Genomic DNA, 27,277 nt, shown 5'->3' on the forward strand with positions numbered 1-27,277 from the left:
TGAAGACATGAATGAATTCTTGGTTCTAAAGGAAGGAAAGCAATGGTGAATCAGCAGTGCTTATTTATCAGGAAGACATCTACATCTAATATTGTTCATAAGCTACAGCCCATACCTCTCATTTGCATAGCCATCTCCTTTGTGTACTGGAAAACTAGTCACGTCAAACTTCTGCATCAGATACAGTGAAGGAAATATTAATCAGCAGGCTTAAGGAAAGTACTAGTTTTATCATTCAGCCAAGTTTTATAACTTTTCTGAAAGACACAATAGCAAGGCTAAGTAGAATTCTTTCCCTAAATAATGTTGCTATCAGCAGTATTTACAAGGTGAAGACAAAGGGACATTCATGTGTGCATTCATAGCTGTTTCTGGGCTCTTGCAGACAGCCTGTGTTAATCTGACACTGAACAGTCCCCATCACTTTAGTATCCAGGAATTCCGAAGTATTGGGAAAGGATTTCTTTTTTTCTCTTGCAAAAAATTGTTCCTGGAGTTGGGATTTGAGGGTGGTGAGGAATGGATAACCTTTTCTGCCTATGTATCATTGATATATAATTGATATATATCAGAACAGCAGCAAAAATGATTAGGGGATTGGAGGCTGAAACGGTATGAAGAACGGTATCAGGAATTGGGTATGCCTAGTTTAATGAAAAGAAGGACTGTGGGTGACATGAAAGCAGCAGTGTTCCAATATCTATGGGGCTGCCACAAGGAAGAGGGAAGTCAACCTATTCTCCAAAGCACCTGAAGGCAGGATAAGAAGCAATGGATAGAAACAAATCAAGAAGAGAAGCAACCTAGAACTAAGGAGAAATTTCCTCACAGTTGAGAATAATAAACTAGTGGAACAGCTTGCCTTCAGAAGGTGTGGGTGCTCCATGCTGGAGGGCTTCAAGAAGAGATTAGACAGCAATTTGTCCAGAATGGTGTAGGGTCTCCTGTCTGAGCAGGGGGTTGGATTAGAAGATCTCCAAGGTCCCTTGCAACTCTATTATTTTGTTATTCTGATGTAGCTTTGAACTCAACTATATCAAAGCAAATGTACAAAGAAGCACAAACAATAATTTTGTTGAAGATAGATTGATAAGTCTTAGTGAGATTGGTTGCCATTTCAGTTAATTTCAGAACTGTTTAAAGAATTCTTTAGTGCCTAAAGGAAAGTTTTTCTTTTAAAGCAATGTGTTGACATTCAGCATCTGGATAAATCTTAAGTCCATATGATCCTGAATAAGTCACTTACACATCTTTGGTTAAGAATCAGGCATCCTGCTAACTGGGTGTGAAAGGAGTGATAATGTAACACAATTGAAATTCTCTCAGCCTGCTTCACTGCACTTTTATGATAAAGACCTTTTCTCATTGTCTCTCCCCGATTCTCACTTGTCAAGTGCTACCTCCTGGACTGTCATTACAGAAGCTAGTCTGGTTTTGAAGTTTCAGATAGTAAATGCTAACAGATACAAGTTGCAGTTTCAAGTATGCAAAATTGGAATGCCAGTCTTCATAATGTCATAATTAAGTGACAGTATTGGCTGATTTAATTCTATTATACATTTGAAATATAAGGACCATTCTAAATTTGGGGGAGTAGGATCCTGTACCCATAGAACGTGTGCAATTCTTGAATCCATTTCTGCAACTTGCAGAGTCTTATTCAACTGAGTACTGTAGCTGACTTCCCACCATTATGTTTGGCCAGGTGTTCATCATCTAATGAGTAAGGCCCATACTCTAGTAGGGTTTTTTATGCTAGCTCTCAGGCCTGCATCTGTTTCTCTTGGATGTCTGCCTATTCCCATGTCTCTTCCAGCAGGTGAGAAGAGCAAGAGAAAGAGTATTCAACATCATTTCATCTTCCCTTTGGACACTATTATGGACTTGAATTCAGTAGGAGATTTGGTAGAAAACCAGAAAACTAAGATATCTTTCTTTAGATCAATGGTATTAGAAATAACAATACTTGAATAATTAACTGAGTTTGGGGTACCTACTCTTCAAGAATGGTTAAGTTAAGGATTGTTTTACTCATATTCGGATTCATTTTTTACTACATTAGAAAAGTAATTTCATCCACTTTTCTTGCTCTATGCAAATATGAATATGGATTTATAACATCTAGTGTGCCTCTTCATAAAATGAGAAGAGTATTTATACTCCCAAGCTATGCAGATTTCTTCTTCCATCTTTTTAATATTGGCTGCTTGTCAATCTTCTTTTTATTCTTTGTGATGCTCTTCATTCACAGTGTTTTGGTGTACGTTTAAATAAAAATGCCATTAAAAAAACAAGATGGGAGACAATTAGGAAGATAGTTTTAAAATATTATTTTGGACATGCCCAGGGGGGAAAGGACATTCAATAGCCACTGATGACAGTAGTGAAAAGGAGACTTATTGAGGCCATTTTTCAAATGGCTTTAGTGTATTTGTTGCAGTATACCTGTTGCAAAAAAATATTTTATACATAGTTATCACTTAAGTATGCATGACAGCTAAATTATATCTTGTACCTATGAATTTAATTGTACTTCTCATCTTCCCTTCAGTTGGTAGAATAAACCATCTTTTCTTTGCACTTATTTTCATTAAAATAATTGACTTGAAAATCTATATGAAGTAATTAAATTTTTGATAACTCCACTGACACAATCAAATGGTAAAGTTTAAATCTTTTGGCTATGTCCCATTTACAGCAGTTTCTTATCTTTTCAAGAATAAATTAAAATTATTTATCTATTTATTAAACTTGTGTGCTGCCCAATTGCCACAGGTGACTCTTAAATGAAAGAGTTACATTAAAATATAATATTGTGAGTGTATATAAAAGTACATTAAGTGAACTGTTATCTACTACCAATTCTTCTCCAAAATGGCATGTTATGAACAGTTCTTAATAGAATATGAATATGAGCAGTTATTTTAATAGCCTTGAACAATAAACCTCGCATATTTTAATACTATTTAATGCAAACAGGATATTTGAATAGTGCTGTAGTTCTGAGCTTCTTTATATACTTATATTACTAAATTGAAAACTCTGTACATTGTTACATTAATTTCTTCAATTATTCCTAGATAGATTAATTCAGAAACATCAATCTAGAATAGAGTTATAACTAACGTTCACTGACCACCACCCCAAAAAATCTGATTTTCTGGATCCAATTTAATAGTTTGTAGCCTTTCATATGTGATAATTTTTCAAAAGAATGCGCTGGTTGGGGCTCAAATGAATTATTTATGCCCTAGAATAGTGTTAATATTTCCTAGGAAATGTTTGGCATGGCAAATCTTGAACAACATCTGCTTATCAAAAGTCTTTTCAAAATGAGATGGACAGCAAATAAATTCAATAACTAAACAAACAAACATAATATGTTGCTAGTTGCTTTAAAACATGGTAAGTCAGTAACGTACATAGCCTTGCCTTTGTGGCAATTGACATTGAAAGAGTTCATTATTTTCTTCATGGCGGGAGTGAGAAAGTACAATTCCAAGGAAAATTTACAGACAATTTAATATGTTAATGGAAAGCTTGAAGCAGAGATGGAACAGGGTCATATGTAATCCAGGGAAACTTTTTACCCTCAGTCTCTGACAATTAAGGGACATTACACAGAGTTTTTCAGTAGAGGTTGTGCATTTAGTTTATACATTTAGTTAAGCGTGATAGTTTTTCCACATCTGCTTGTAAAAGCATAAACCCAGTTGCTACTTTGAGGTAAATACTGTTTACCTTTGTTGTGACCCAGTAAGACCATGTCCCTTCAGCAATGCAGCATCAGTTGCGCCCTGCCCCCAGATTCTTCTAACACAAACACAGACTCAGGGAGGAGAAAACCCACAACCAAAGTAGGTGATGGCAGAGTATCATAGAGAAGAAAACTGCTGCATAGGAAGATACATAGGTACTCTTTGATTGACAGACTGTAAGCGAGGGAGGACATGGTTCACCTACTGCACTCATAATAATGTGAAACAAACCATATGTTCTTCTTTGGAATCTTTTTGGGCAATAAAGCTTAGTCTAAAAAGCATAATGAAAATATTTTTCCATAGTGATACAATAGAGGAAGTTCTGTCTGATTGGATAATGATGATTGGATAATGCTGGGTTCTTACAAGAAGATGTAATGTGCACCATTTATTTGAAAAACTTCCTCAAAGGGTAGTCGGCCCTCATACTCACATTCCTATTAAAATGTCACATGCCCATTAAAACATTCTACATTCATTCTACAGATATAGTATTACCTGTGTTAAGCTCAGTAATCAATTGATCATTAAATTACCTATCAACCATATCAAATTAATACCTATTACTTTCTCCTTCTTTAATGTATTTGACTATATGATGTGGATATATGTATGTTAAGTACAGCATTACTCTACAGAAGTGTTTCCTAAACTTGGCCATCTCAGAATTCTTTTTAATAGTCATGCTAGCTATGGGAATTTTGGAAGTGGAAGTTCACATATCTGGAAATGGCCAGGTTTGGCAACACTACCTTATAAATGTCAAGAAACAATATATTCAGTTTTCTTTATTTAACAACAACAAGACGTCCATTGAACCCAGAAAACAACTTTTCTCTCATATAGATAATACTTTTTAAATTAGGCCAACTACATCATCTTCCCCATCTGTCACATTCATGAACCAAAGGTATACTAACCTTTCCCCATCACTGCATTCTTAATTTTAGCTGCAGTTTTCTTTAGGCCTCTTAGATTCTATAGCCCTAGGTGCAGCTTTTAACTTGCCTTCTATCATATCTCTGTCTTAAAATAATTTTCTTCTTCTACTCAGGTGATTTACTTGAGCACTAAATATTTGAACTTTTTAAACAAGTATAGGGAAAAACAACAATTTTCAGTTTAATTTAATTTAAACTGATTGTTAAATGACACCCAGTAGAATGATTGCAAATTGTAAAAGTGTGCAAATAAAGAGCAGATATTCTGTTCAAAGATAATCTGCTGGTAGTCTGCTTTATATTCCAGATCTGTATATGAACATGAAAATCAAAAGAACTTGAGCTATATCATACCACAAGCTGTTATTTTCAATAAAATAATTATTGTATTAGTTTAGAGGATTCTTGACAAAGTTTTCAAGACCTCATTAGATTTGTCAGAATTACTTCTCATTCTGTTGCAGCATCATATTTTTTCCGCAAAAGATTAGAACATTACAGTAACCAAGTTTATATGAATGCTGTTTGACCTCCTTCTGTAGCTATATTTGTAAAATTGTTTCTCACAGCTTATTTTGGAAGTGTACAATATCTAATTTTTGGCATCACATTAATAAATCTGTTCCCTGTTCCAGAAAACAGGGAAGGAAAGAAAACCTCTCAACAGAGATGAATAGTGAAAAAAGTTGTGCCAAAGCATTAATAGCTTCTTCTTAATTGCCATTAGTCTTCCTTATCAGAAACCAAGAAACATTCATTTATCCAGGGTTTGGTTTGGTTTCTTTATTTTTTCGGAGAGGAAACAAATTATTAGTCAACATAGGCCTACTTTGGCTCTGTTAATTTGGAAGCAACGCTTTATCATATAGATATAAATATACAATTGTACATTATATTTTAAATAAATATACACTATATAAATTATACATGCACACATGTGCATACATAAAGTAAATGCTGTTTTTCATTACATAAGTTATATTTTAAGATCAAATTACTATACTCTAGTAACACTATGCTTCATGTATTTATGCAAAGTTGTAAAATAGTAAAGATTGTTCAAGATTAAGTATATTTCACTTAAAGCAATTATTTTTAAATTCCTAATTTTATCTTACTCTTTTACTAAATGCCACTCTAATTAGCTCTGCATTGTTCCATAATCAGACAAAACCAATTCCCAGGAAAAATCTCATTTTAACTGCTGCCTTCAAATGGAGATGTTTCCAACTAGCCTTTATGAGCACATCCAGCTGTGAAGTGACAACTTGCACTATCAGTCTAATGTCACTGAATTATGTCCAGAAGGCCTTTACAAAACATCTCTGCATTTCATCCTTCAGCACCGAGTTTTCTTCAGCTTTGCTTCTTTACACTGGGAAAATGGAAATTCAACTTGGTTCTTTAAAGTGAGACTTTAGGCCAGGAATCTTCAAACTTGACAGCTTTAAGACTTGTGGACTTCAACTCTCAGAATTCCTCCTCCACTCATGTTAGCTCAGGAATTCTGGAAATTGAAGTCCACAAGTCTTAAACTTGCCAAGTTTGAAGACCCTTGCTTTAGGCTTTGAGTGGCTTTGTTGATGGTATTGACAGCAAGAGCTGTGGTGATGCAGTGATTAGAATGCAGTGTTAACCTCACTGTCTCAAGGGTGACACAGCCTTCCATCCTTCCAAGGTTGATAAAATGAGGATCCAGATTTTGGGGGCAATATGCTGACTCTGTAAACCACTTAGATATCTACAGTACCAGAAAATGCATTTTGATATTGATATCTACAGTACCAGAAAATGCATCAGAGCCATAAAAAATAATGTACTGATCAGAATTAAATGCAATGAACTTGTATATGACTAATAGAAGATTATAGGTTGCTTTCACAATCCTTCACAGTTTAATAAAGGAAAAATACTTATTTTCAAAAAGGAAGAATTTAGTTATGATAGAAAGGCTTTGTTACTTAGACCTATATCAGCAGGTGCCAAGCAATTTAAATATCAAGCAAAAATGTTCCTCTACTCCAAATTATTTGTACGATTAATTCATACCTAAGTGCTCATACTACTCTAAATAGTGACTTTTACTTTTTTACTTACTATTTTCTTTTTATACTATATATTAATGTATACTATTTTTTCTGCTTTGTTAATTTTTACTGGTTTTGGTATTTTAAGTGACTATATAAATCAATGGATTCCAATAATTGGATGTTAAAAGCATATAAAAATAAGAATAATAGTTTCATTTCCCAGTACTTTAAAATACAAGAGTCACAGAGTGTGCTAATTGCCTTTTATAATAGGGTTAGTTCTGGTTAGCACTTGCAAGGGGTCCATCAATAATCTGCAGGATTATAAAGGAGAAGTCAGTGACAAACCAGTTTATTTCTATTGTGAAAAAGGCTATTTGGCTGTGTTCATAAAATCACCAGGAGTTAGGGTTAAACTAGGAGACCTTATCTTTTAATGAAAACTGATCCTCATCAATTCAAGATTAATTTGCATTTATTTTAGCTTTCCAGCTGTAGTTATTTCCATAACCTAGGCTGGATAACACATTAACAATATATATGAAATGTGAAGTGTACAGATACATAAGTGGAGAAAAGTTTAAGAAAACTGCAAACCTCAGAGCTGCATAAATGTAAATCTATTTTCTCAGCCTTCCAGCCCATTTTCATGCTGTCAAATTTCTACCTCTTGTTTTTCTGGAAAGAAAAAGGAGCAGATGGGCTGGAGACAGAGAACAGGAACAGAAAACCAATAAATTTTCCATTCCAAGAACTTTCATTCTGGCTTTATAAAAAGTTATTTTGTAAAATAAGGGCTTCAGATTCTTGCATTGCTTATCCATCCTCAATATTTTAACTCTCTTTAGCATGTCACTTATATTTAGTAACCCATCCAAGTTATTGTAGTTCATTATGATGAAGTGTGATAATAAGGCAGTAGCAACTACTATTAGATTCAAATTTGTAACAAAATTAATAGTTTCTAATAAATTTGTAAAATGTACCAGACAACCACTCTATCAGATTCCTTTTTGTCCTCCCTAACCTCACCTTTACCTTAATAGCAATCTGAGGACTCAAACAAGGTATTTGTTCTTCCTCTGAGCTTAAGAGGTTCATCTCTTTAGCATGCATCTCCTAATCAGTCCACTTGAACCATGAGTCATACTGCAAGATTATTCAGCCGATTAGAGAAAATGGAAGATATGGTCTTCAAGGATGGAAAGTCCACATCTACCCAATAAGACTATGGCTGAGAGTTCTGAGAGTTGAAGTCTACACATCTGAAAGTTATTCAATGGTCTGACTTTATGATTTAAATGTCGTTAATGATGATGGTAATGTTATCCATCCAGTCTTGTCCAATTCTTGGCGATTCTATGGGCCAGGTTTCTCTACATCTTCTGTCTTACACTAGTTTTCCGAGTTGTTCTATGCTTTGGCTGGTGTCAGCTTTGATGGTGTCCAACTACTGTGTTCCTTGGTGGCCTGGTTTTCTTTTACCACTAATTCTTCCAAGTATAATTGCTTTCTCCAGTGAATTCCTCTGCATGACATGGCCAAAATATTATCTGCCATCTGCTTTGATTTTTATTTTCACATATGCAATGTACATATGTGAGGAAAAAAATGCATTTTTCTCTCTGGAAAAGGCATAATGTGGGCATTTTAGTGTCCCTCGTTTGTGTCCCACAGAATTTGGTAATCAGCCAGATGCCCAACTAAGAAATAGTAGTACAAGATTGTTAGCTGGAGCTGGTAACTGGATGTAAGTAAATAGTTCCATAGAGTGAAATAAGATAAGACAAACAGAATAACCAAATAAAGTGTATGAAAATAAAGTTCTACAAAGTAATTTTCCTTATTCCTTTGCTTTTCTTAGTAACTGTGTGTGCTTATGTTATATTGTATTTTATGAGTACATATAATTTTTCCAATTATAAAGTCAAAATAATGCAATGTTGTCTGAAATATCTCATATAAAAGCCTCACAATAATATTTAAATTAAATATAAAGCCTTTAAAAGTTAAATAAATGAAAATTGGTCCCATCTCTCAGCATAGATTTATTGATCCTCTGTCAGAAAATAATCAATTCTATTTTATGAATACTGGTAGACCTTATTCATTTTTAAAAGTTACTTTTATAAATCTTGGAGTGTTTTCTGTGAAAATACTGTCTATTACAGCAATATAACATTTTTTGTAGCTGATACATTGCAAATCTACGTATTCTTGAAAAAACATCTTTCTCTCCTTACACTATCCTTTCCAAGCAAGTCTGGGAAATTACAATAGGCCAAGCCAATTATGGTGTGTTAACTATAATATTTGTCCTGAAATTGCAGTCAGTTGCTACACTATCTTCACTTTTTGAATGATCTAGTCAGTCCATAATTGCAGCTGTTATTGCTTAAAATTATACCTAAATTGTCCCTTGCTTTCACGTTTTGATTGTCATCATCCAGATAGTACATTCTCCATGGGCTTACCCAAACTTGATGATTACCAGATACAGACAATAAAATCATCTGCTGTAGATAAGAATACATATTTATTTTAATGAGGATGATATATTTATCTGTGAAATAAACCCATCAAATATTCAGACACTATTTTTTAAATGTTATCCTTAAGAAGCTATTGTAACAAATTGCTTCCAGTGCTTTGCTAGCAGAAAGTAGTTTTGAATTTTAAAATTTCAGATGATTGAGAAGATATATTTGGATCTTCTATTACATTGATCATTTAATCTAATACTGACTTCATTTTTAAGACTCTTGTGTCAATATGTCAAAATCTACTTACCTTAAATAGTAATGAGGATCTTTTGCAATCTAGCAAGGACATACCATTTTATGAAAAACTATCAATTCCTTAATTTTGCAATAGTGATTTGTCATTATATGAATATATTCCCTCAGTTGTATGTTGGAATACACCCATATCTACTTCTTCTAATTTTTCAGTATTTATGTTTAATTTGCAATAATTCACTTAATTTTCCTCTTTGAGTACAATTCCATTGTTCTCTGACATGTTTAGATCCATACTCCTTATTTGCATTCTCTGTAAATCACTTGATCCCTCAAATGACAAAATGGTGTCTGCATAAAAAAATACACACATTTTCAAATCTTTCACTCACACACTTGTGTCATCAAGAAAAGGTTAATATGTATTAATCTAGCCTTTCTCAACTGAGCTTCTGTGGAACTCTTGGGTTCCAGGAGAGGTCACTGAGGGTTCTGCAAAAGATAATGATAAAAAGAATAATAAACATTCTTTCTGAACTTTGCTCACTGTGGAATGCTAGATATAGATACCACTTTTCTGTAAAGATCCACTGAAACCTAAAAATTATTTTGAAATGTTCCTCCAGAATAGAAAAGTTAAAGGCTATATTAATCTTTAAATACATCAAATTCCTAAAGAGCATTACACATCTTTGCCTTACTCACAATTCAATTTAGAACTGTCAGCTAAAGTTTCCATTTATTCTCATGCATGCTTAACTACAGGTAGTCCTCAACTTACCACAATTCATTTAGTGACTGCTCAAAGTTACAACGGCACTGGAATAAGTGACTTGTGATTGTTTTTCACACTTATGACCATTGCAGCATCCCCATAGTCAAATGATCAAAATTCAGAAGCTTCACAACTGACTTATGCCAGTTTCATTGTCTTGGGATCATGTGGTCCCTTTTGTGACCTGACATGGAAAGTCAGTGGGGAAGCCAGATTCACTTAACAACTGTGTCCCTAACTTAAGAACTGCAGTGATTCACTTAAAAACTGTGGCAAAAAAGGTCACAAAACTCACTTAACAAATATATCAGTCAGCAACAGAAATTTTGGGCTCAATTGTGGTCTTACGTTGAAAACTATCTCTACCAGTATATATTCATTTTATCAGGATTCACCAACCAATCTTCAACCTCATATTTGCACGGAACAGTCTGTTCAAGTCTATTATCTCTAAATCAGCACATGCATTAATCCTTCTTCATTTTATTAATTTCTCAACAATTTGCTGAAGAGTAACAAATTGCATTAAAAGACATAAACTTTCAAAATCTACAATTCGCTTCACCAGATACATGAAGTGGCTTAACCGATAAGAGATTTAAATTGGTGTGAAGCAGGAGAATAGAAGGGAAAGGAAAACAAAGTGATTCTTCAAAGCAGGATATAAATACCCTATGAATTAACAGTTGTAATGTGTTTTTAAATATGTTTTTGTTGAAATGGCCTGGAACCATTTATGTGTGTGTGTTTCTTCAGTACTGTAACTTAATTTTGCTGGTAAAGTTTTTTTGTTGCAAAACAGCTATTTTGAATTCTGAAATAATTGATACCCCGGGAGCTGAAATACTTGTTTTGAATCCTGATGTGAAATGTATATCCATTAACTCTTTTTCCACAGGCTGATCCATTAACTATTTTAGTCAACTGCTGTTTTGCCAAGAGTATGTTCACACTATTTTATGCAAAGTAGGATCGCTGATTTATAGACTACCTTGCAAACCAACGTTCTATTGTCAGCATCCCACCAAATAGGAGGGATATAGAATATACTACTACTCAGATAAACTTATGTATGTGATAGGAAAGTTCTACTCTCTTATTAAATTTACTGTAATGGACTACAGCAGATTCCTAGGCAGGAGGGAGATGGATTGTAGGAAAAGGAAGAGATTTAGGATAACAATTCTCTAGAATCTCCCAGGATATAGCCATTAGGTGAGGCCTTTATAGGTTTAATCTGGCAAGATTCTATCTATATGGTATATTCAAATAAAGAACTTAACTTTGACTAGAATCTCAAATTATTCTTTAGATAGGCCTGACACTTATTAATGTAATGAATGTATTAATGTAATGAATATATGTTATAGATTAAAAAGTGTAAATTAATGTTTCAGGAAATTGAAATTTCCTTTTATCTGTTTTGTAGACTCAAAATCGCATGAAACTGATGGCAGATAATTATGAAGATGATAATCTGAAATCATCCCATTTCAATCAAACTAATCATAAACCCTCCCCAGACCAGGTAAGATTATAGTTACTCCTTTTTTTTAAACTAATCTGTTACAACTGAAATATGCCCATTTTTTAATTTTATCTAAGACCAGTATCAGTTCATCTGAAATAGAATCGAAGAACCTGTTTGTTGCAATTATATTATGATTTTCCTTTTCTTTTATAAAATTGGAATTCCCACTAAGCAAATCATTAGATTTCATTGTTTCAAAACTCTTTTTGGGACTGTATTGGTGGACCTATTGTTCTTATAATAATAGAGTTTAGCTTTATTATGATGACTGACAAATTGTATGACTAAATAAATAGCTAAATTAATTAGCATTTACTTCAAATAAAAGAAAATATAAAATTGTACTAGATCATTGAGGTAATCAGAATGTAGTGTTACAGACAGTATAACAAAATGTTGCCACATTCAGGGAAATAAAACCAATGATTTGATAAAAGTAATTGTCGATAAAGTAGATCAGAATTTTCTAGACATTTCATCAAATCTTATATGTGAGGACTGTTTGGAACTGACATTTCCTTTGGAAATGTATATGCTCAAATAAGATCTGTTTATTCTAAGGGAGAGATTGGCTGTCTTCCCCATAGCAAAATCTCAGTTTTTACAGTAAATGATCATAGGCCCCTACCTTTAAAGTTTAGTAAAATTTGATTTAAAAGAAATTAATTTATAATTTCTGATGCATGGGCTAGCTTTCTATATTGCTGACTAAACTAAAACATGATTTAGATGATATCAGATGGCTTAGCAAACACAATAGTTACTGCAGGAGAACTTTCTAACTAGAAAAACATTAACAGTAAATATAAGATGGCCAGCTTACTGAAAATATTAATACTGGCTCAAAGAAAACTAACAACTCACGGATTTTTCCACTATAGTTCTCAATGGCCTGGGGAGATTAAAGAGGTTTTAGCCATTCTAGTTGATAAAATATGCTATAATGATATTTAGATTATCATGAATAAGTAAATTATCCAAACATACAATGATTCAGAACAGTAGAATAGAAAAGTATGCTAAAATAGTGCTCCCTTTCCTATTACATTATTCCTTTGAATGATTTAAATACTAACCAGATCTTTATTTCATTCCCATGCTTCTTTGGTGCTTTTCCCCCTTGTCTTCTTTCAACCAATAGGATGAGGAGGAGGGTATTTGGGCATAGCCAATCAGATGCTCTTAGTTCAGCCATTTTGTTCAGAACGGTGAGAATTGGCTTTATTTACCAGTAGAAAAATATCCAATGATCACTCTTGCATCTTGCTTCTGTGTGATTATGTGGTTTAAGTATCTTTCCTTTCCCTTTTTAATGTGGTATTTGCATGTAGAGATTATTCCTACTTTTTGTTGTAGCTGTATTATTTTGTAATTTGTGTTAGCTTTAAATTGTTTTGTGAGAATACTCTCCCAAAGCATGCAGTTGGATTTACAGCAAAGCAACAGCATGATTCATGAAGGAACAAATGCTTCCATTATAATTTAACAGCACAATTTGAACATGGTTTCCAATATTTATGTTTAGAAAACTTCTCTGACAAAGTTGTATATTCTATCTTTTATTCTTAAATTACGCATAAATAAAAATATTTTATTTCCACTACTTATATTATAATTCATGACCAAAATGAACTATGCTGTTGACATTGCTATATGTAAAATTATGTAAAAGGTTCATTATAGTAAAATTAGATTGGAAGATTCATAATAATGCACCAGATTCTGTGTACACTTTTTGATTTACTAAATCTATGTATTGTAACTCTAATCCAGACACACGAGGTAAAATTTTAATAAGACAATCTGAGAATTAAATAAGTAATCCCCTTCATACAGAAAATTGTTTAATTCAAGCTTCTTTGTGATCTCATAGTGTTTGAAGATGCTTTTTTGTCATGTCTCTATATGTATAAATGGTTTGTAATAATAAGTAAACTATATTGTTGAAGAATGCTAATGAACAGGAAGAGATGAGGTAAGTTAATTAGTTCAGATACATTTTTATTGTAAAAAGTAAGTTGCAGGCAGGGTTTCATGAATAATGAGAAAAGTGCAGTTGAAGGAACATACTCAGATTCTAGTCTTCCTTTCGACATGGAAGCCAAGTCAGTGACTTCGGCCTAGTTACTTTCTCTGAGCCTTCATCCACATCAGGCTATAAAACAAACTAGCTGATGCACAAAACATCATACACTGAGAGCTTTGAGGTGAGAACTAGGGCAAGCACAGGGATAAAAACAAACATATCCTGCAACTCTGTGAGACCAACGCTAAGAACAATCCTATAAGATACATTAATGGGGTTAATAAATTTCAGTACTTAGCACAGTTAAAATTCTTGTCAGCATTGAGATTTAAAACACATAACTGAATAATATCTTGTAATAGTCCGTTTCTACAATTTGCTTTGAAGCAAGTTTTTGGAAATTCAACAGCAAGTTATATTGAAAAACATTTAAAAGTAGACAAATGAAGAAATTCTGCTAGGGCAGAATCACTTTTTTTAAGGTAATGAAGCCTGTTAAAAAATATTCCTACCTCTTGGGAAGGACCCCCTCATTGATAGATGCCCTAGAAGGCATGTAGGTGGTGCAAGGACCTGAGATCTGGTCCATCAGCCCTGTCTATTTGGCAGGTGCTTTTGTATCCTCTCAAGATAAGCTCTGCCGCTGTGGGAAGTGGTGCAGCTCTTGCTATAAGTGGTCAGCTCAAATTAGATGTGGGAGAAGTCTAGAGATAAGACATACTTACTGGTGAGGCAAATGAGTCCCAAGGGAAATAAGCAAACTCTTCAGAGAGCTCTGCAAGGCTCCAAACCAGCAGGGTCAGCACATTTCAAAAGTAAACTATATTCATCAAATTAGGAGGCTTCCCACAAGTGATAAAGAAGTTGATAATAATAACTGAAAACAACTTCTATTAGTTATTAATATAATCTCCTCTCCATCTACAAAGGCAAAAGTGAAAGACGCGGGAAGTATTTAGGCAAAAAGTTCCACTTTCAGATACGTAGTGTGCTTTTGATATATTGATATATTTTAGCTCTCAACAAGAACATACTCTTGTGGGAGAGTATGTTCAATCTTTTCAACAAAAACATGTTTGTTTTCCTCGTTTTCATCAGTGAAGACCTATTCAAACACTCCCTTGTATTTTAATTTTTCTTCTGTAACCATAGACGGTTGATATTTTCCACCTAGGTTCCTTGTGGTGTTATTCCATGCTGCCTCTTTAATACAGCGCTAAAATGTTAATCCCAATGTTGTACTATAAACAGGGTTCTACCAGGGAAAGGATTTTGACACCACTAATCTAAAGCTTTCAGCTCCTCCTATTGCATGGCCATTAATCCATTCACAGAGTGTTGGAAACACAGCAAAGGAGCCAGAACAATTGTGTATTCATCGACACTGTTGAAAGTAATACCAGCACCTGTTTCTGTTGACTGAGAGATTATCACACTTCCACATTCATTATTAGGGTTAAAGGGTATAGTTGGAAAGATACCTTATGCTTGCTGACAAGCAGCAGGTGCAGCCATAGTTCTGCTTGCAGTGAACATTTAGGCAGCCAGAAGTTTGCCATTGGTGTTCTTTGCTGAAGTTCTGTCAGAAATTTCATTTCATACTGCCTAATGTTTCATGATTAAAAAGAAATGTGGCTCCCTGCATTTTTCAAAACATTTGAAAATGATATTCTAAGATACAGTAGTTTGGGGGCAGGGAGTGGGGGGGTTGTATGAAATGTGAATTTCCTAAAAGTACTTTTTAGTTAAAGAAAAGTGTCTGCAAATCTCCTGAGACTGGAGCCACACATACCCTTCCCTTGCCCAAGTAGTTGGTGATTTCTCTTGGCTTTCCTCCAGTTTCTTTTATTAAAGTTCATTAAACATTCCCTTTGTTTCTGTTTCAGGGTGTGATTGAATTATTTTCTGTTGTTTTAGGTAATTCAGCCTCTTTTAGACCTTGATCAGAATCGTAGCAAGTTGAAGTTATATATTGGACATTTGACAGCCCTATGCCATGACCGGGACCCTCTGATTCTCCGTGGACTCACTCCTCCCACATCCTACCACCTGGATGAGAATCGTGCAGCTTGGGAGAAGGAGCTGCAGAAGATGACTCTGGAGCAGGTCAGAGTGATGCTTTTATTGGGGTGCTTAAACTGGGAGCAGGCCATGTCAGTTCCTTGGTTCTGTCTGAATTTATTTTATTTTCTAAATAAATGAAAGTGTCCAGTTTTTTTACTTCAGGGTATAAAGGGTACTTCAAGGTGGAGGTACTGCTATCCTTAAATAATAGGAATTCAGAAATATATTGTCAGTGCAGGATTCAATGATAGAATTTCATGTTTCTTTTAGCAGAATGGATAGAAAAGCCCCCAAATTGAGTACGGTCAGTTTAACCCATATTAGACTAAATAAAATAATATCTATTAAACAGAAAAAAAAATTTGTGAGGACATTTTATATCAGAGTGTAAAATCACTTTACTACACAACTTCCAAGAAATCCTAGCTGATCTATGTCACATTGCCCTAGGCATGCCCAAAGACCCAATTAAATTTTTCCTAGGCCCGCCCTAATTACAATTAATAGCAGTTTATAGAGAGTAAGATAGCTTAAAAGCCTGAGACTTGTTCAGCTATTAATCATTATATCCAGACAAGGCTAAAGTATACCCTTTTTTTATAAAATGGATTCCAAACATTTCTGGTGCTTAAAGTATAAATGAGAAAATCTGCCCTTGAATTAACCTGAAATAGAATCTTCAGTGTGTTTGTATTGAATCTATATAAAAGGGATTTGTAAGTGATCTAGAAATATGCTACTATTTCATTTCAGCAAAAAATAATATTCTCTTTATAAATCCAAAATATCCTACTTGGTCAGACTGAAAATTACATCAAATCAGTATTTTTCTTCCTGCTTTTGTAATCTAGAAATTCTAGATAGTATTTTTCTTATTCTATATATGAAAAGGCTTGCTTTCAAGAGGTTTTTTTTGTTAAAATATCTAAGTGAAACCTCAGCAATATGTCATGAACTCAAAATAGCATAAAACACAATATATATTAAGAGGTTGACAGATAAGTATTAAATCTGGAGTCTTCCATTGAAAAATTATTGTATGGCTAAAACAATTTTGCAAGAGTAAACCACTTGTTTGGATCTTGAAGAATGGACATGGATCCTAAAAATACATGTGCACATTTATTTTGCTGATATAAGCTTTATGTTTCAGTTAAATTTCTTCATTCTCCTCATAACTGCTAGATAACTAATGATGTGGAAAGTCTGTTTCACCCCAGATTCTTGTTTCTTTTACTTATTGCAGCAAAGCTTCTGATATGACTTGATATCTTTCCAGGGTATATATGTTTTTCAATGCATTTATGTATTTGTTTGATTTCTATCCCACCTTTATTTATGCAGCTGAAGAAAGCATTATATAGTGCTGTACAAATAAAGGTGGGATGGAAATCAAATAAATACATAAATGCATGCAAGAAACATACATACTCTGAAAAGATATCAAGTCATATCAGAAGCTTTGTCCTGCTTTCCCCAGAACAATAATCCTCGGGGATGCGTTGGGCTGAAAGAGAAGGAGTAGCCCAAAGTCACCCAACTTTCCATGACTGTCTTCCATGTTCTAGTCCAGCACCTTAACCAACAAATTAAACTAAAAAAACTGCTTGTTTCTCTAGCATGCATATTTGAATATACATATATAACCATGTATTATATTTGCATACTTAGAAACAACTTTTGTGACTTCCAAGCGCTTGATTATATTGAATCTTTCTTTTACCATATTATATACCTAGTGCTGCTGGATTTTCTATTATTAACTGTGTGTATCCCGAATATCTTTTTTCTTTGTGCTTCAACATGACTCGGTTTAGTAACTTAATTTAAATCCTTTTCTGTATCATTCTTGATTTAGTCCTGAATTGGGAAATTCTGGTCCAAGGAGTTGCTATGATCAGTTAGTCAGCATAAACGTCACCTTATCAGAATTCCTTTTGTATACTTTGGTGGAAGAAGGTTTTGATGCTTTGTAGTTATTACTGCTAAACTAATAGGAGAAAAAAACATAGATTTGGTATTAGAAAAGTTATATAATTTTTAAATGTATTAATTATTATCACAGCAATAATAAAAACAGAAAGAAAAGGACAAAATCTTACCCTGTTCATCAGAAAAAATATCTAAAATATATTTACCCAGAAAATATATCTCTTTTTTTCCAACTTCTGACAAAGAATACATCAATAGTCTTTTGCTACAGATGTAAATTTCTCTGGTATTCTATTTTAATTCTTTTAGCCAACCCCGCCCCCCCCCCAAAAAAAAATCCACAATGCTATGTCCAAATCCTGATAATATAAATAATAAGAACATACACATGTATAATACTAAAGGAAAAAGAGAGATCTGAAGAACCCAGAACTTGGAACACAGTCTCTTGCATAGAGTAAATTTCAGATACATATCTATTTTCACTTTTCTTACAAATAAAGCTTGCTGTGGCCAGAAATGTTTATTCCCCGATGTATATCCATAGTTGGTTCCTTATTAAAATCCACCCTTCCTCAAGTAATGTCAGCTGCTACCACCTCAGAATTCATGAAATAATACTTCTTCCTGACCTCTAGATAACTGTATTCTTCAGTTACTTGAATAAATCAAAACATCTGTTAGCCAGTAACATAAAGCAGAACATTTAAGCATATAGATAATCATATTCTAATCCCTATACAAATATGTAACAGATAAAGACATAGGAATCACATTATTCCAAATCAGTACTCTGTTACACCTTTTAAATCATGTTTGCTTTCTATATCAGGAGCTCAGTTCCATTTTGTTTATTTTCTTATATTGAACATTAATGCATAGACATTGAAGGCTGTGAACGTAATGAGCCAGTGTTCCAATTTTTTCATTAATAGGCCCCATTAAAACAATACCCCTCCTTACTTCTCAATGTGTCCATATTTATCTGAAATCTGTATGTCAGGGCTCTGTATCTCCAGAAGTCCAAATCCTTCTTAATCAAGCTTGGCCAAGGTGTCTAAATAATCAGCTTTTTTGCTAGTTCCTGGTACTCCACATTCATTGAGAGCCTTCACTAAAGATGCCATATTTTCATCAGCCATAACTTAAAATTGGTCAAAATCATAAATGTCTTTGCATAAAATACTGTGGTCCCTCCATCTTCCTTGGCTTTACTTTAACTATGCCAGTTTTTCAATATAGAAAAAGAAACAATAGGACAGGGATGGTAGGCACGATTGGTGCACTTATGCACGCCCCCTACGAAATATTTATGAATGCCATAAAAAGATTATACATGTGGAAATATATTTTAAACAGGGTGTGCAGATATTTCATATTTCTTAACACTGTTTCAAGTATCAAATTTGAACAAAATATTTAACGTCAGTAGAAAATATACAGAAGCTACCTTGTACAGTTTTTAAATATACCAGAAGTTAAATCAATTTTGAATTCAAGAATTTTCTTTTATGGTACTTCTGTTTCCCTACAATAAAGATTTATAAATTTATTTTAAGTTTCCAAAGAATTTTATTTATTGGAGGCCTGATAAGCATTCAGATTAATGGATGCATCTCTTTCTACCTCAAGTTCTGAAAGTCACAGCTTGCTATTAGGTTTTAAAGAAGAAAAACATGTAAGAAATTAAATTCAGAGAACGGACAGAAGTCTGCATGAATTGATGGTAGTAGAAAATTGGGTTTGATGGATATACATTAAAATTCCATCAAAATACATATCCCAGAGAAACATCCTGGATTTTTGGACCAGTTTATTATTTTTAAGACATAAAAAGTGATGTTTCATGTGGTATATGTGTGACAACAGAACAATTTTTCTGTCCCTGGGAATGAATTGTCTGAATGTTGTTCCTTGAATTTGGAGCATAGCTAATATATATTCTAGGGAGAAATTGGAGAGATGATACTTGGCTGAAAGACCACCAGGAGTAAAGAAGGCATCAATAAACCTTTTTATTGTTATACTGATGCTATTTGCCAAGAAAACAACATGGGTATATCCATTAAAATAGTCATCAAGAGTCAAACTTGACTTGATAATGTTAATCTTAGAAAAAATATCTCAGGCAAATAACAACTATTTCTGAACTTCAAATGGTTCTTGCATGGAGCTGATCTGAGTTCACGGCAGCATCTGGAAATGTGTTGCCTTTTAGACAGAACACTAGAGTACAAAGGAGCTCAAACTTCTTAATCTAGTTCGTTTTTTAAAATGTTTTGCAAATTTTTGTTCAGGTGTTCCTCGACTTACAACCATAATTAAACCCAAGATGTTTGTAGCTAGGTAAAATAGTTAATTGAATTTTCCCCCATTTTTCCCCATTTCCCCCCAATCTTTCTTGCCACAGCTGTTAAGTGAATCATGGCAGTTACTAAGTCAGTAACATGGTTGTTAAGTGAATCTGGCTTCCCCATTGACTTTGCTTGTCAGGAGGTCACAAAGGGTGAACACATGACCCCGGGACACTTGCAACCGTCATAAATATGAGTCAGTTGCAAGGTGTCTGAATTTTGATCACGTGACAACAGGGATGCTGCTTCAGTCGTAAGTATGAAAAGCAGTCGTAAGTCACTTTCTTCAGTGCTGTTGTAACTTTGAACTAGGGCAAGTGTAGCAAATTGAGGACTACTTGTATCTAATGCAAGGGTCTGAAAACTTGACAGCTTTAAGACTTGTGGGCTTCAACTCCCAGAATCCCTCCTCCAGTCATGTTAGCTCAGGACTTCTGGGAGTTGAAGTCCACAAGTCTTAAAGCTGTCAAGTTTGAAGCCCCTTCATCTAATGGATCAAGGAGCTGCAGTTGATTTCAGTATATATTCAGATTATACGATTGCCTCCAAATAACATGGGGAGGGCCCTTTTATTTATTTTTTAAACACCCTTAAGAGGGAAAACTGAATCTTGATTTGGCCATGTAATGAACCCGAGTGTAGGGACTGAACATTTTTTTCTTCTTCTTCCTTTCCTTGCAGCTTCACAACGAGTTGGAAAAGGCCGAGAAGGACAGCGCAGAGCTACAAGAGTTTGCGAATGCCATTCTCCAGCAGATAGCCGATCACTGCCCAGACATCCTGGAGCAAGTTGTCAATGCACTTGAGGAATCATCGTGACTGAAGCCAGCACTGCTTCTCCAGAGCAGCCTGCCACGAGGTCAGGCTCTCCCAGTTCAAGGAGTCATGAGAATAATAAAGCATATGAAAAGGGGAGGAGGGGGAGGAAACACTCTTGGTGCACCTTTTTATAAACAAATGAACATAAACTGGTAATTCCTCCAGTCGATAATGCCTGCATTCATCTTCTTACTGCCTTTCTCCATTGGAATATATGCCGTTCCCGTTGGCTCTGGGATGTGTCCGCTCTGAAATTTGCCAAGACTAGAAAGTGTGACGAGGCACTTGCCTTTATTTTACTTTCCAAGTAATGAACATCTTTGGCCTGTGTGAGGAATTCAATGTCCTCTAATAGTGTCTTATAATGGGCCAACATCCATTTAGCTAGGTTTGCTGCTTATGTCTCTACAAGAGGATTGATCCTAAAGGAGAGGTGGGAAGTGTCCCCCATTCTTAGTGATGCATTCTGTTAAATAAGCACAGGATACGTCCCTGTGTTTTCTTTATTGTTCTGCTTATTGTGAGCCTCATTTTTGTTTACCAAAATGAGCTATGAAATCTGGTGGCTGTTTTCTTCAGCTCATTTTCTTGGTATTTTTAGTCAACTTTAGTATAACACTATTGTTGCATTTTTGATTGAACTGTGCCCCCCCCCCCTTTTTTTTCCCCCACTTCTCTCATTTTATCTGATTTCTGGGTTCTTAGGGAGTTCCATCATATCCACAGTGGTATGTTCCAGAGCCTCCATCAGTGATTGAGAGCTCAGAATAGCTTTTCTACATGGGATTAGGTTAACATATTGCAATTCGCAGCCTAATTAGGAATCTGAATATTCATTTGAATTATATTAATATAATATATTAGTATATTATATTAGTATATTATTATATTAATAATAAAAACACCTTTTGACTAAGGGCACTACTAGTTCTATGCATAATTTATTCTTAAAAACATTCACTGGAACTTTGGTTTGCTATATTCCTGCCTTCATTAAACTAATTTCCTTATTTCAGGATTCAGGATCATGCGGAATCTTTAGAGCATAAATATGCTCCTTCTTTGACAAAGAACGCAATATCTACAATATAGTCTCACTTTAAAAAAAAATTTCTTCCTTTCTGGATGCCATATATTGCATTCTTCATCACTGATGTCCTCTTTTCCTTGCTGCCTCATCTCTATCCAGCACATGCCCATCTTCAGATCTGGGAAGCCAGCTCGCATGATGTCATGCATGCAATTTTCAAAGAATGCAGTGGGGCAAATTAGGTGTTCATGTTGTCTTGTAGATGCTTCAGAAAACGGATTGGGCATAAATAAGCTTGGTTTTGAATTATAAACAGCCTTTCTTCCTAGGGGTTTCCTAATGAAGGGTTCATATTGCTCTTAGTTAGCACCTCCATGGTTTTAGAGATCTGTAATGATAGCTTTAAAGCAACTAGAGCCTCTAGTTAATGCTTTTTAACATAAAAGAGACCTGAGTGATCTTAAATTGGCAAGTTGCCTTTACCGGAAGGCATATAGACAGCAACTTATACATAGTATTCACCCATGTCTCATATTAAAGCCACATCTTTGGCCCTAATTCCTTGAATGGCATATTTTGGTATGACCTGCTGCTTTGAAAGCTTCCTGTCAGATTTTCCTCCTTCATCCATAATTACTCACTGTAGGAATTTAATGCTGCCTATAAAACCATCTCAGCCTTCAGGCCTAACTTTTGCCACCAGTTCTTATCCTATTGAGTTATATGGTTGGATCTTCAGCCGCCCTTGTTCCCTGCTGTAAAATAATCCATTCTCTGTAGGAAAAGCTCTGGAATTTCCTTATCTCTGGTTGAAATTACTTCTGCTTGTAAACTTAGCTAAGATTCTCCTTGATAGCTTTTTGTTTTGTTTTGTTTTGTTTGAAGGGGGAATTTTTCTGAAAAATGGAGAAGATAGTTGGTGCTATTCTCATGTACTTATTTCCCTGTTTATGCTAAAGCTTCTTGAGCATTTAACTCTTCCCCCACACGTGGCTACACTAATACAAAACAGGATCTGTTACAAAAAATATAATATTCCAAGAACAACTTAAAAGGCCCCACTGCAATGAAATGGTGATAAATACTATTGTTTGCATTCCATTCACCACTTTCTGGGGAGGGGGGAGAAAGTTGTTAAATTACTCTTATTAGTATAGCAGCTGTTGAACCCTTGCCATTCTTCTCATACATCTGGACTGTAGCTCCCGTGTAGCTTTTCTTTTCCTTCCTGTATAAAATCTTTTCCCTTTACCATGGATTTTCTTGCATTTTAAGGATGGATCTAAGCCTTCAATAAAAACTTGAGAAAAAAATGCACAAACAAGTTCTTATCTATATTGCAGGTAATCTTTAGGCCATTTGGAAAGAGGACCTGTCTTTCTTCATTTCTCTAGGAACTGTTGGCCTTAAATACAAATAGCTGGCCGTGAGTTTGTAGATCCTATTCCGGTTGGCCATGTCATCTAGGAATCCTGGACACTCCAGTCCTGATCTCTCTGAAAGTTGTAAGTTTAGGAGTAATTCTGGAAGAGCATAATATTCTTATTTCCTTTTTATCATAAAATAGAAGATGGTTAACAATCTTGTAGATTTAAATAATTTTGGCTCCATTGCAAGTCAAAACGAAATGCTCAGACTTTTGTCTGGTAATCTGATATTTCAGTGAACAGTCACAGCTTTCCTCAGTTTTGATATCTTTATGGTCTACTACAAGTAAGGCCAAGCTTTTGTGTCCAGAAAATATACCCCGAGAAGTTTTTCTGGAAAAGCATTCTTTTTTTATGTGCCTCGTTACTCACTTCAGTTTTACATGAATTTTATTTACATTAGCCATGTCAATAGATTTTATTGGCTAACAAGGCTTGTCTATTTTGAGAATTGTTTTCCTTTTCGTTCAAGCTCTGAAAAGCTGATTTTCTGTTAATAAAATATGTTCCGTGATCTCCAAAGATGCTGCACAGAGAAAATTTGAACATATTAACAGCTTCTTGAAAAATTAAGGTAATTTCTTGTGCCATCCTCGTTGGATTGTTTAATGATCCAGGTGTTCACTCTTAATTTCATCAAAACCAGATTTCAAATATTTTTTTAAAGAGGAAAGGGGAACTTCAACTTCAGAATTATGCAATTATAAACAAAACAAGAGGTCAATGTAAAACACCTTTCTTTTTTAACGATTTGTTACAATGACTACTTTTGGCCCTTGTTTTTATGTAGGAATGCCAAGTACTATCTGAGAACTCCCAAAGACTTGCAATAGCTAAAGAAACAAAAAGTACAGCAAAATAGATGTATCATCAAATACCATTTGTTTAATGTGGGGAAGAATTAAAGGTGGCTGGGAATATATAGACATCCACATTCATCAGTAGTATTGAACATCTGTTTCTTCTATCAATTCTAATATATTCTGTCAGGAAAATTTCTATATCTGAACATAAAATAAACTTCTAATCTCATATGAGTAGATCGCCATAGCATAGAATCCTGGAGTGATTTTATGGAAATAGGATACATTTTTGTCACAATTATTGGAATCCGAGAGGTGCTATTTCTGCAATAGAAGTGAAAGCAGATTGCTGCATATCGAATATATTCTCCTTTGGAAAAGGTGACAGAGCAGAGAAATTGGGCAGTGGGTGGTTTGGGGCTGCCAAAGTTACCAAGACAAATTTTTCTCTTGCCAAACACTCAATCTTTATCAGTGCAACCGGTGCTGCTTTTGTAATAAACGTTTTTTACTTTTTTTCCATTTATAAAGGAAGCTGTTACCTTCTGAACAAAATGGCTGTCTGTCGACATTTTTTTTAAACAAGAGAATAAAAGCATTTCCGAACTTTTTAGTGTCAAAAGCGTTAAACATAAGAATACTGATTTTTTTTCCAGTGCGTGTGGTGAGTGCTGTAACCCTGTCATCATTGGTATTCTTAAAATCTTTCAGGGTTTGTTTTTGTTTTTTTAAATTTTATTTTTCTGTTTTGTTCTCTGCTTGTCAATTTACTGTCTGTGTGATCCTCTGGCTGGGGCAGTTACTGACTGTGTGTCTATTGTCTGATTTTAAATTTTAAAAAAGGTAGAGTAGAAATTGAAAAGTTGTACTTTAAAAATATAAACACTAAATGTATTGTCCAAAGGAATTCAAATATGAATCGGCAAAGTTGTGAACTCCTCTTTTTACAGTTATCTTAAGCCAGGGGTCCCCAAACTTGACAACTTTAAGACTAGTGGAATTTACCTCCCATCATTCTCCAGCCAGCGTTGCCAAGTTTGGAGACCTCTGTCTTAGGCAGTTCCCAATCTTGTTCATTTTAAGCATGGCTGGTTGGGGAATTCTGGAAGTTGAAAGTACTTAAAATTGGCAAGATTGGGAAATTCTGGTTTAAGGAAACAGATGACTTAGGTTCAAGATACCTTTTAGTTGCCTTTTGTCAGTCTTGAGGAAGACCAGACCAGTGTGGCCTTCACAGGAACATCACTAACTCTTGATTTCCTCACTATATCATATGGTAATACATGGAGTCCCTTTACAAGAGAAAAATAAATTAGTCCTGCAATTGTATTTTTTTTCAAGTTTCTTATTTTTTTTAGTAGTGCAAATTTAAATTGAAGGGATGCATGGAAGTTGGCATTCATACTCTGAATTTTTTTACACATAACTTAAATTATATTTCCAATGCCTCTGCCAAGAGTTCAATTGTTTCTTTGAAAATATAATCTTAAAGGGCTTGTCATTGTGGTAGAAGATTTCTACTACTGCTCCAGGGTTTGGCTAACATAAATATGCATAGCATAATTAGATTTATTATTGCTGCTAATCATATCTTAAACATGAATGTACTTTCAAACATTCTGAACCTGGTTAGTTTGGGGAATACCTTTCACCTTTTCCATTTGAAATAACCAGTGTTTCAGCAGAGATGTATCTGAATTACTATCAAGTGTTTCCTGTCAGAAAAAGAACACTGAATTTATTGCAGATGGTTTGTAATTTCACCCTTGGGACATTCTTATTAATGCTGCATCTTAAAGGTTTGAGCCAAGTTTAATTCATAATTGCCTTTAGGTTTTTTTTCCATCTGTTTTTGACTTAGATGAAATAATGCATCTTTCAGGCATTCACCAAATAAACTAAATTTGTCTTGAGCATCTCCTTAAATACAAACAGCTCATAAGCTTGACTTACCTATAGTAGCAGTCACATTACTGATGGCTTGTACCTATTATTTTAAGGATAGTTCAAGCGAATGAGATGCAGTTGCTCCTATAACTTGAAATGCATGCTGTTAATTCATCCCTGCCAAAATAGTTGATTATTTTCATCAGACTTAGTTTATGATGAATTTAGAACACTAAGTTCTGTTTTATCAAATTAATCACAAAGATAGTATAGTAGGCTGTCAGAAGGGTGAAAAATTGTGGGATGGCTCCCCCATGTTTATGTACTGCAGATGGGTATAGTAAAGATGAGATTTTATTTTTTTGTCTACTTGGAAAGTGATGTGTTGCACTTTAATAGAGGAGGAGACAACTTTTGCATATATAGTCTGACATACGTTGAGTTCCTTTTGGAAGGACTAGCAGTGGGAGATAATAGATGTCTGTAATACAAGTGCATATGCTGCCTTCAACATATATGTGTTTAATTGATGGAGTCATGTTACTGACAAGATAATGAATTGCAAAGAAATTGTGTTATATATTCAACTTTGCCTTGATAATATAAACATTTTTTTGTTCAGTTGTTTCTTTTTTATTAACAAAGTTCATGAGGAGATTATAAACTTGTTTAAAAATTAAGTGTTATGTCCTTTTTTATATATATATATAAAAAACCTTCATACAGTAAATTTTAAGATCTCCTATTCCAAGAGTGAAATGTTCAAAGTGATGAATCTTCTGATGTCACACTCCTTACAATACCTCAGATGTGGTTATTACACAGAAGATGTATAGATTTGGTGGGAACCATGTTGGGAAAGAATTGGGGACCAGCATTTCTCCACTTTGGTACTTAAGGCATGTTGATTATACCAGTGCTTAACCATAGATGACACGCTGATCCTTATATGTTTTTTCTGTTGGATGGAATTGGCTTGTCTTTTTAGCACAACAAAGAACACACTCATCTATATATCTTTATGAATATAGTCTTTACAACACATTCTGGTTCTCACAGTCAATTTTCTTCACCACCCAAAGCAATGATATCTCTCCACTTCTGGTGCCCATCACACATCTATCTACGTTGTGATAGTTGCCCCCCAAAAAGTCATTTT

At 34.5% G+C, this 27,277-nt stretch overlaps 1 protein-coding gene across 10 annotated transcripts in view; it reads left to right on the forward strand.

The window, feature by feature from the left end:
- Positions 1–26,798, forward strand: part of ERC1 (ELKS/RAB6-interacting/CAST family member 1) — a 140,653-nt gene extending 113,855 nt beyond the window's left edge. For 6 of the 10 annotated variants that reach the window (XM_087935049.1, XM_087935046.1, XM_087935048.1 and 3 more), the window contains 3 exons: positions 11,675–11,773; positions 15,720–15,908; positions 20,834–26,798. In XM_087935049.1, the coding sequence (XP_087791175.1) occupies positions 11,675–11,773; positions 15,720–15,908; positions 20,834–20,971 (426 nt within the window). In that variant the 3' untranslated portion in view covers positions 20,972–26,798. Of the gene's footprint in view, positions 1–11,674; positions 11,774–12,917; positions 12,985–15,719; positions 15,909–20,833 lie in introns of those variants that run through there. The other 4 variants (XM_087935052.1, XM_087935053.1, XM_087935050.1 and 1 more) reach the window with 1 other exon arrangement.
- The last annotated feature ends 479 nt before the right edge of the window (positions 26,799–27,277 follow it).

The sequence above is a fragment of the Pseudonaja textilis genome, chromosome 5 (assembly GCF_049901715.1).
Source record: "Pseudonaja textilis isolate UNSWEBS1 chromosome 5, rPseTex1.2, whole genome shotgun sequence".
Classification (NCBI taxonomy): domain Eukaryota; kingdom Metazoa; phylum Chordata; class Lepidosauria; order Squamata; family Elapidae; genus Pseudonaja; species Pseudonaja textilis.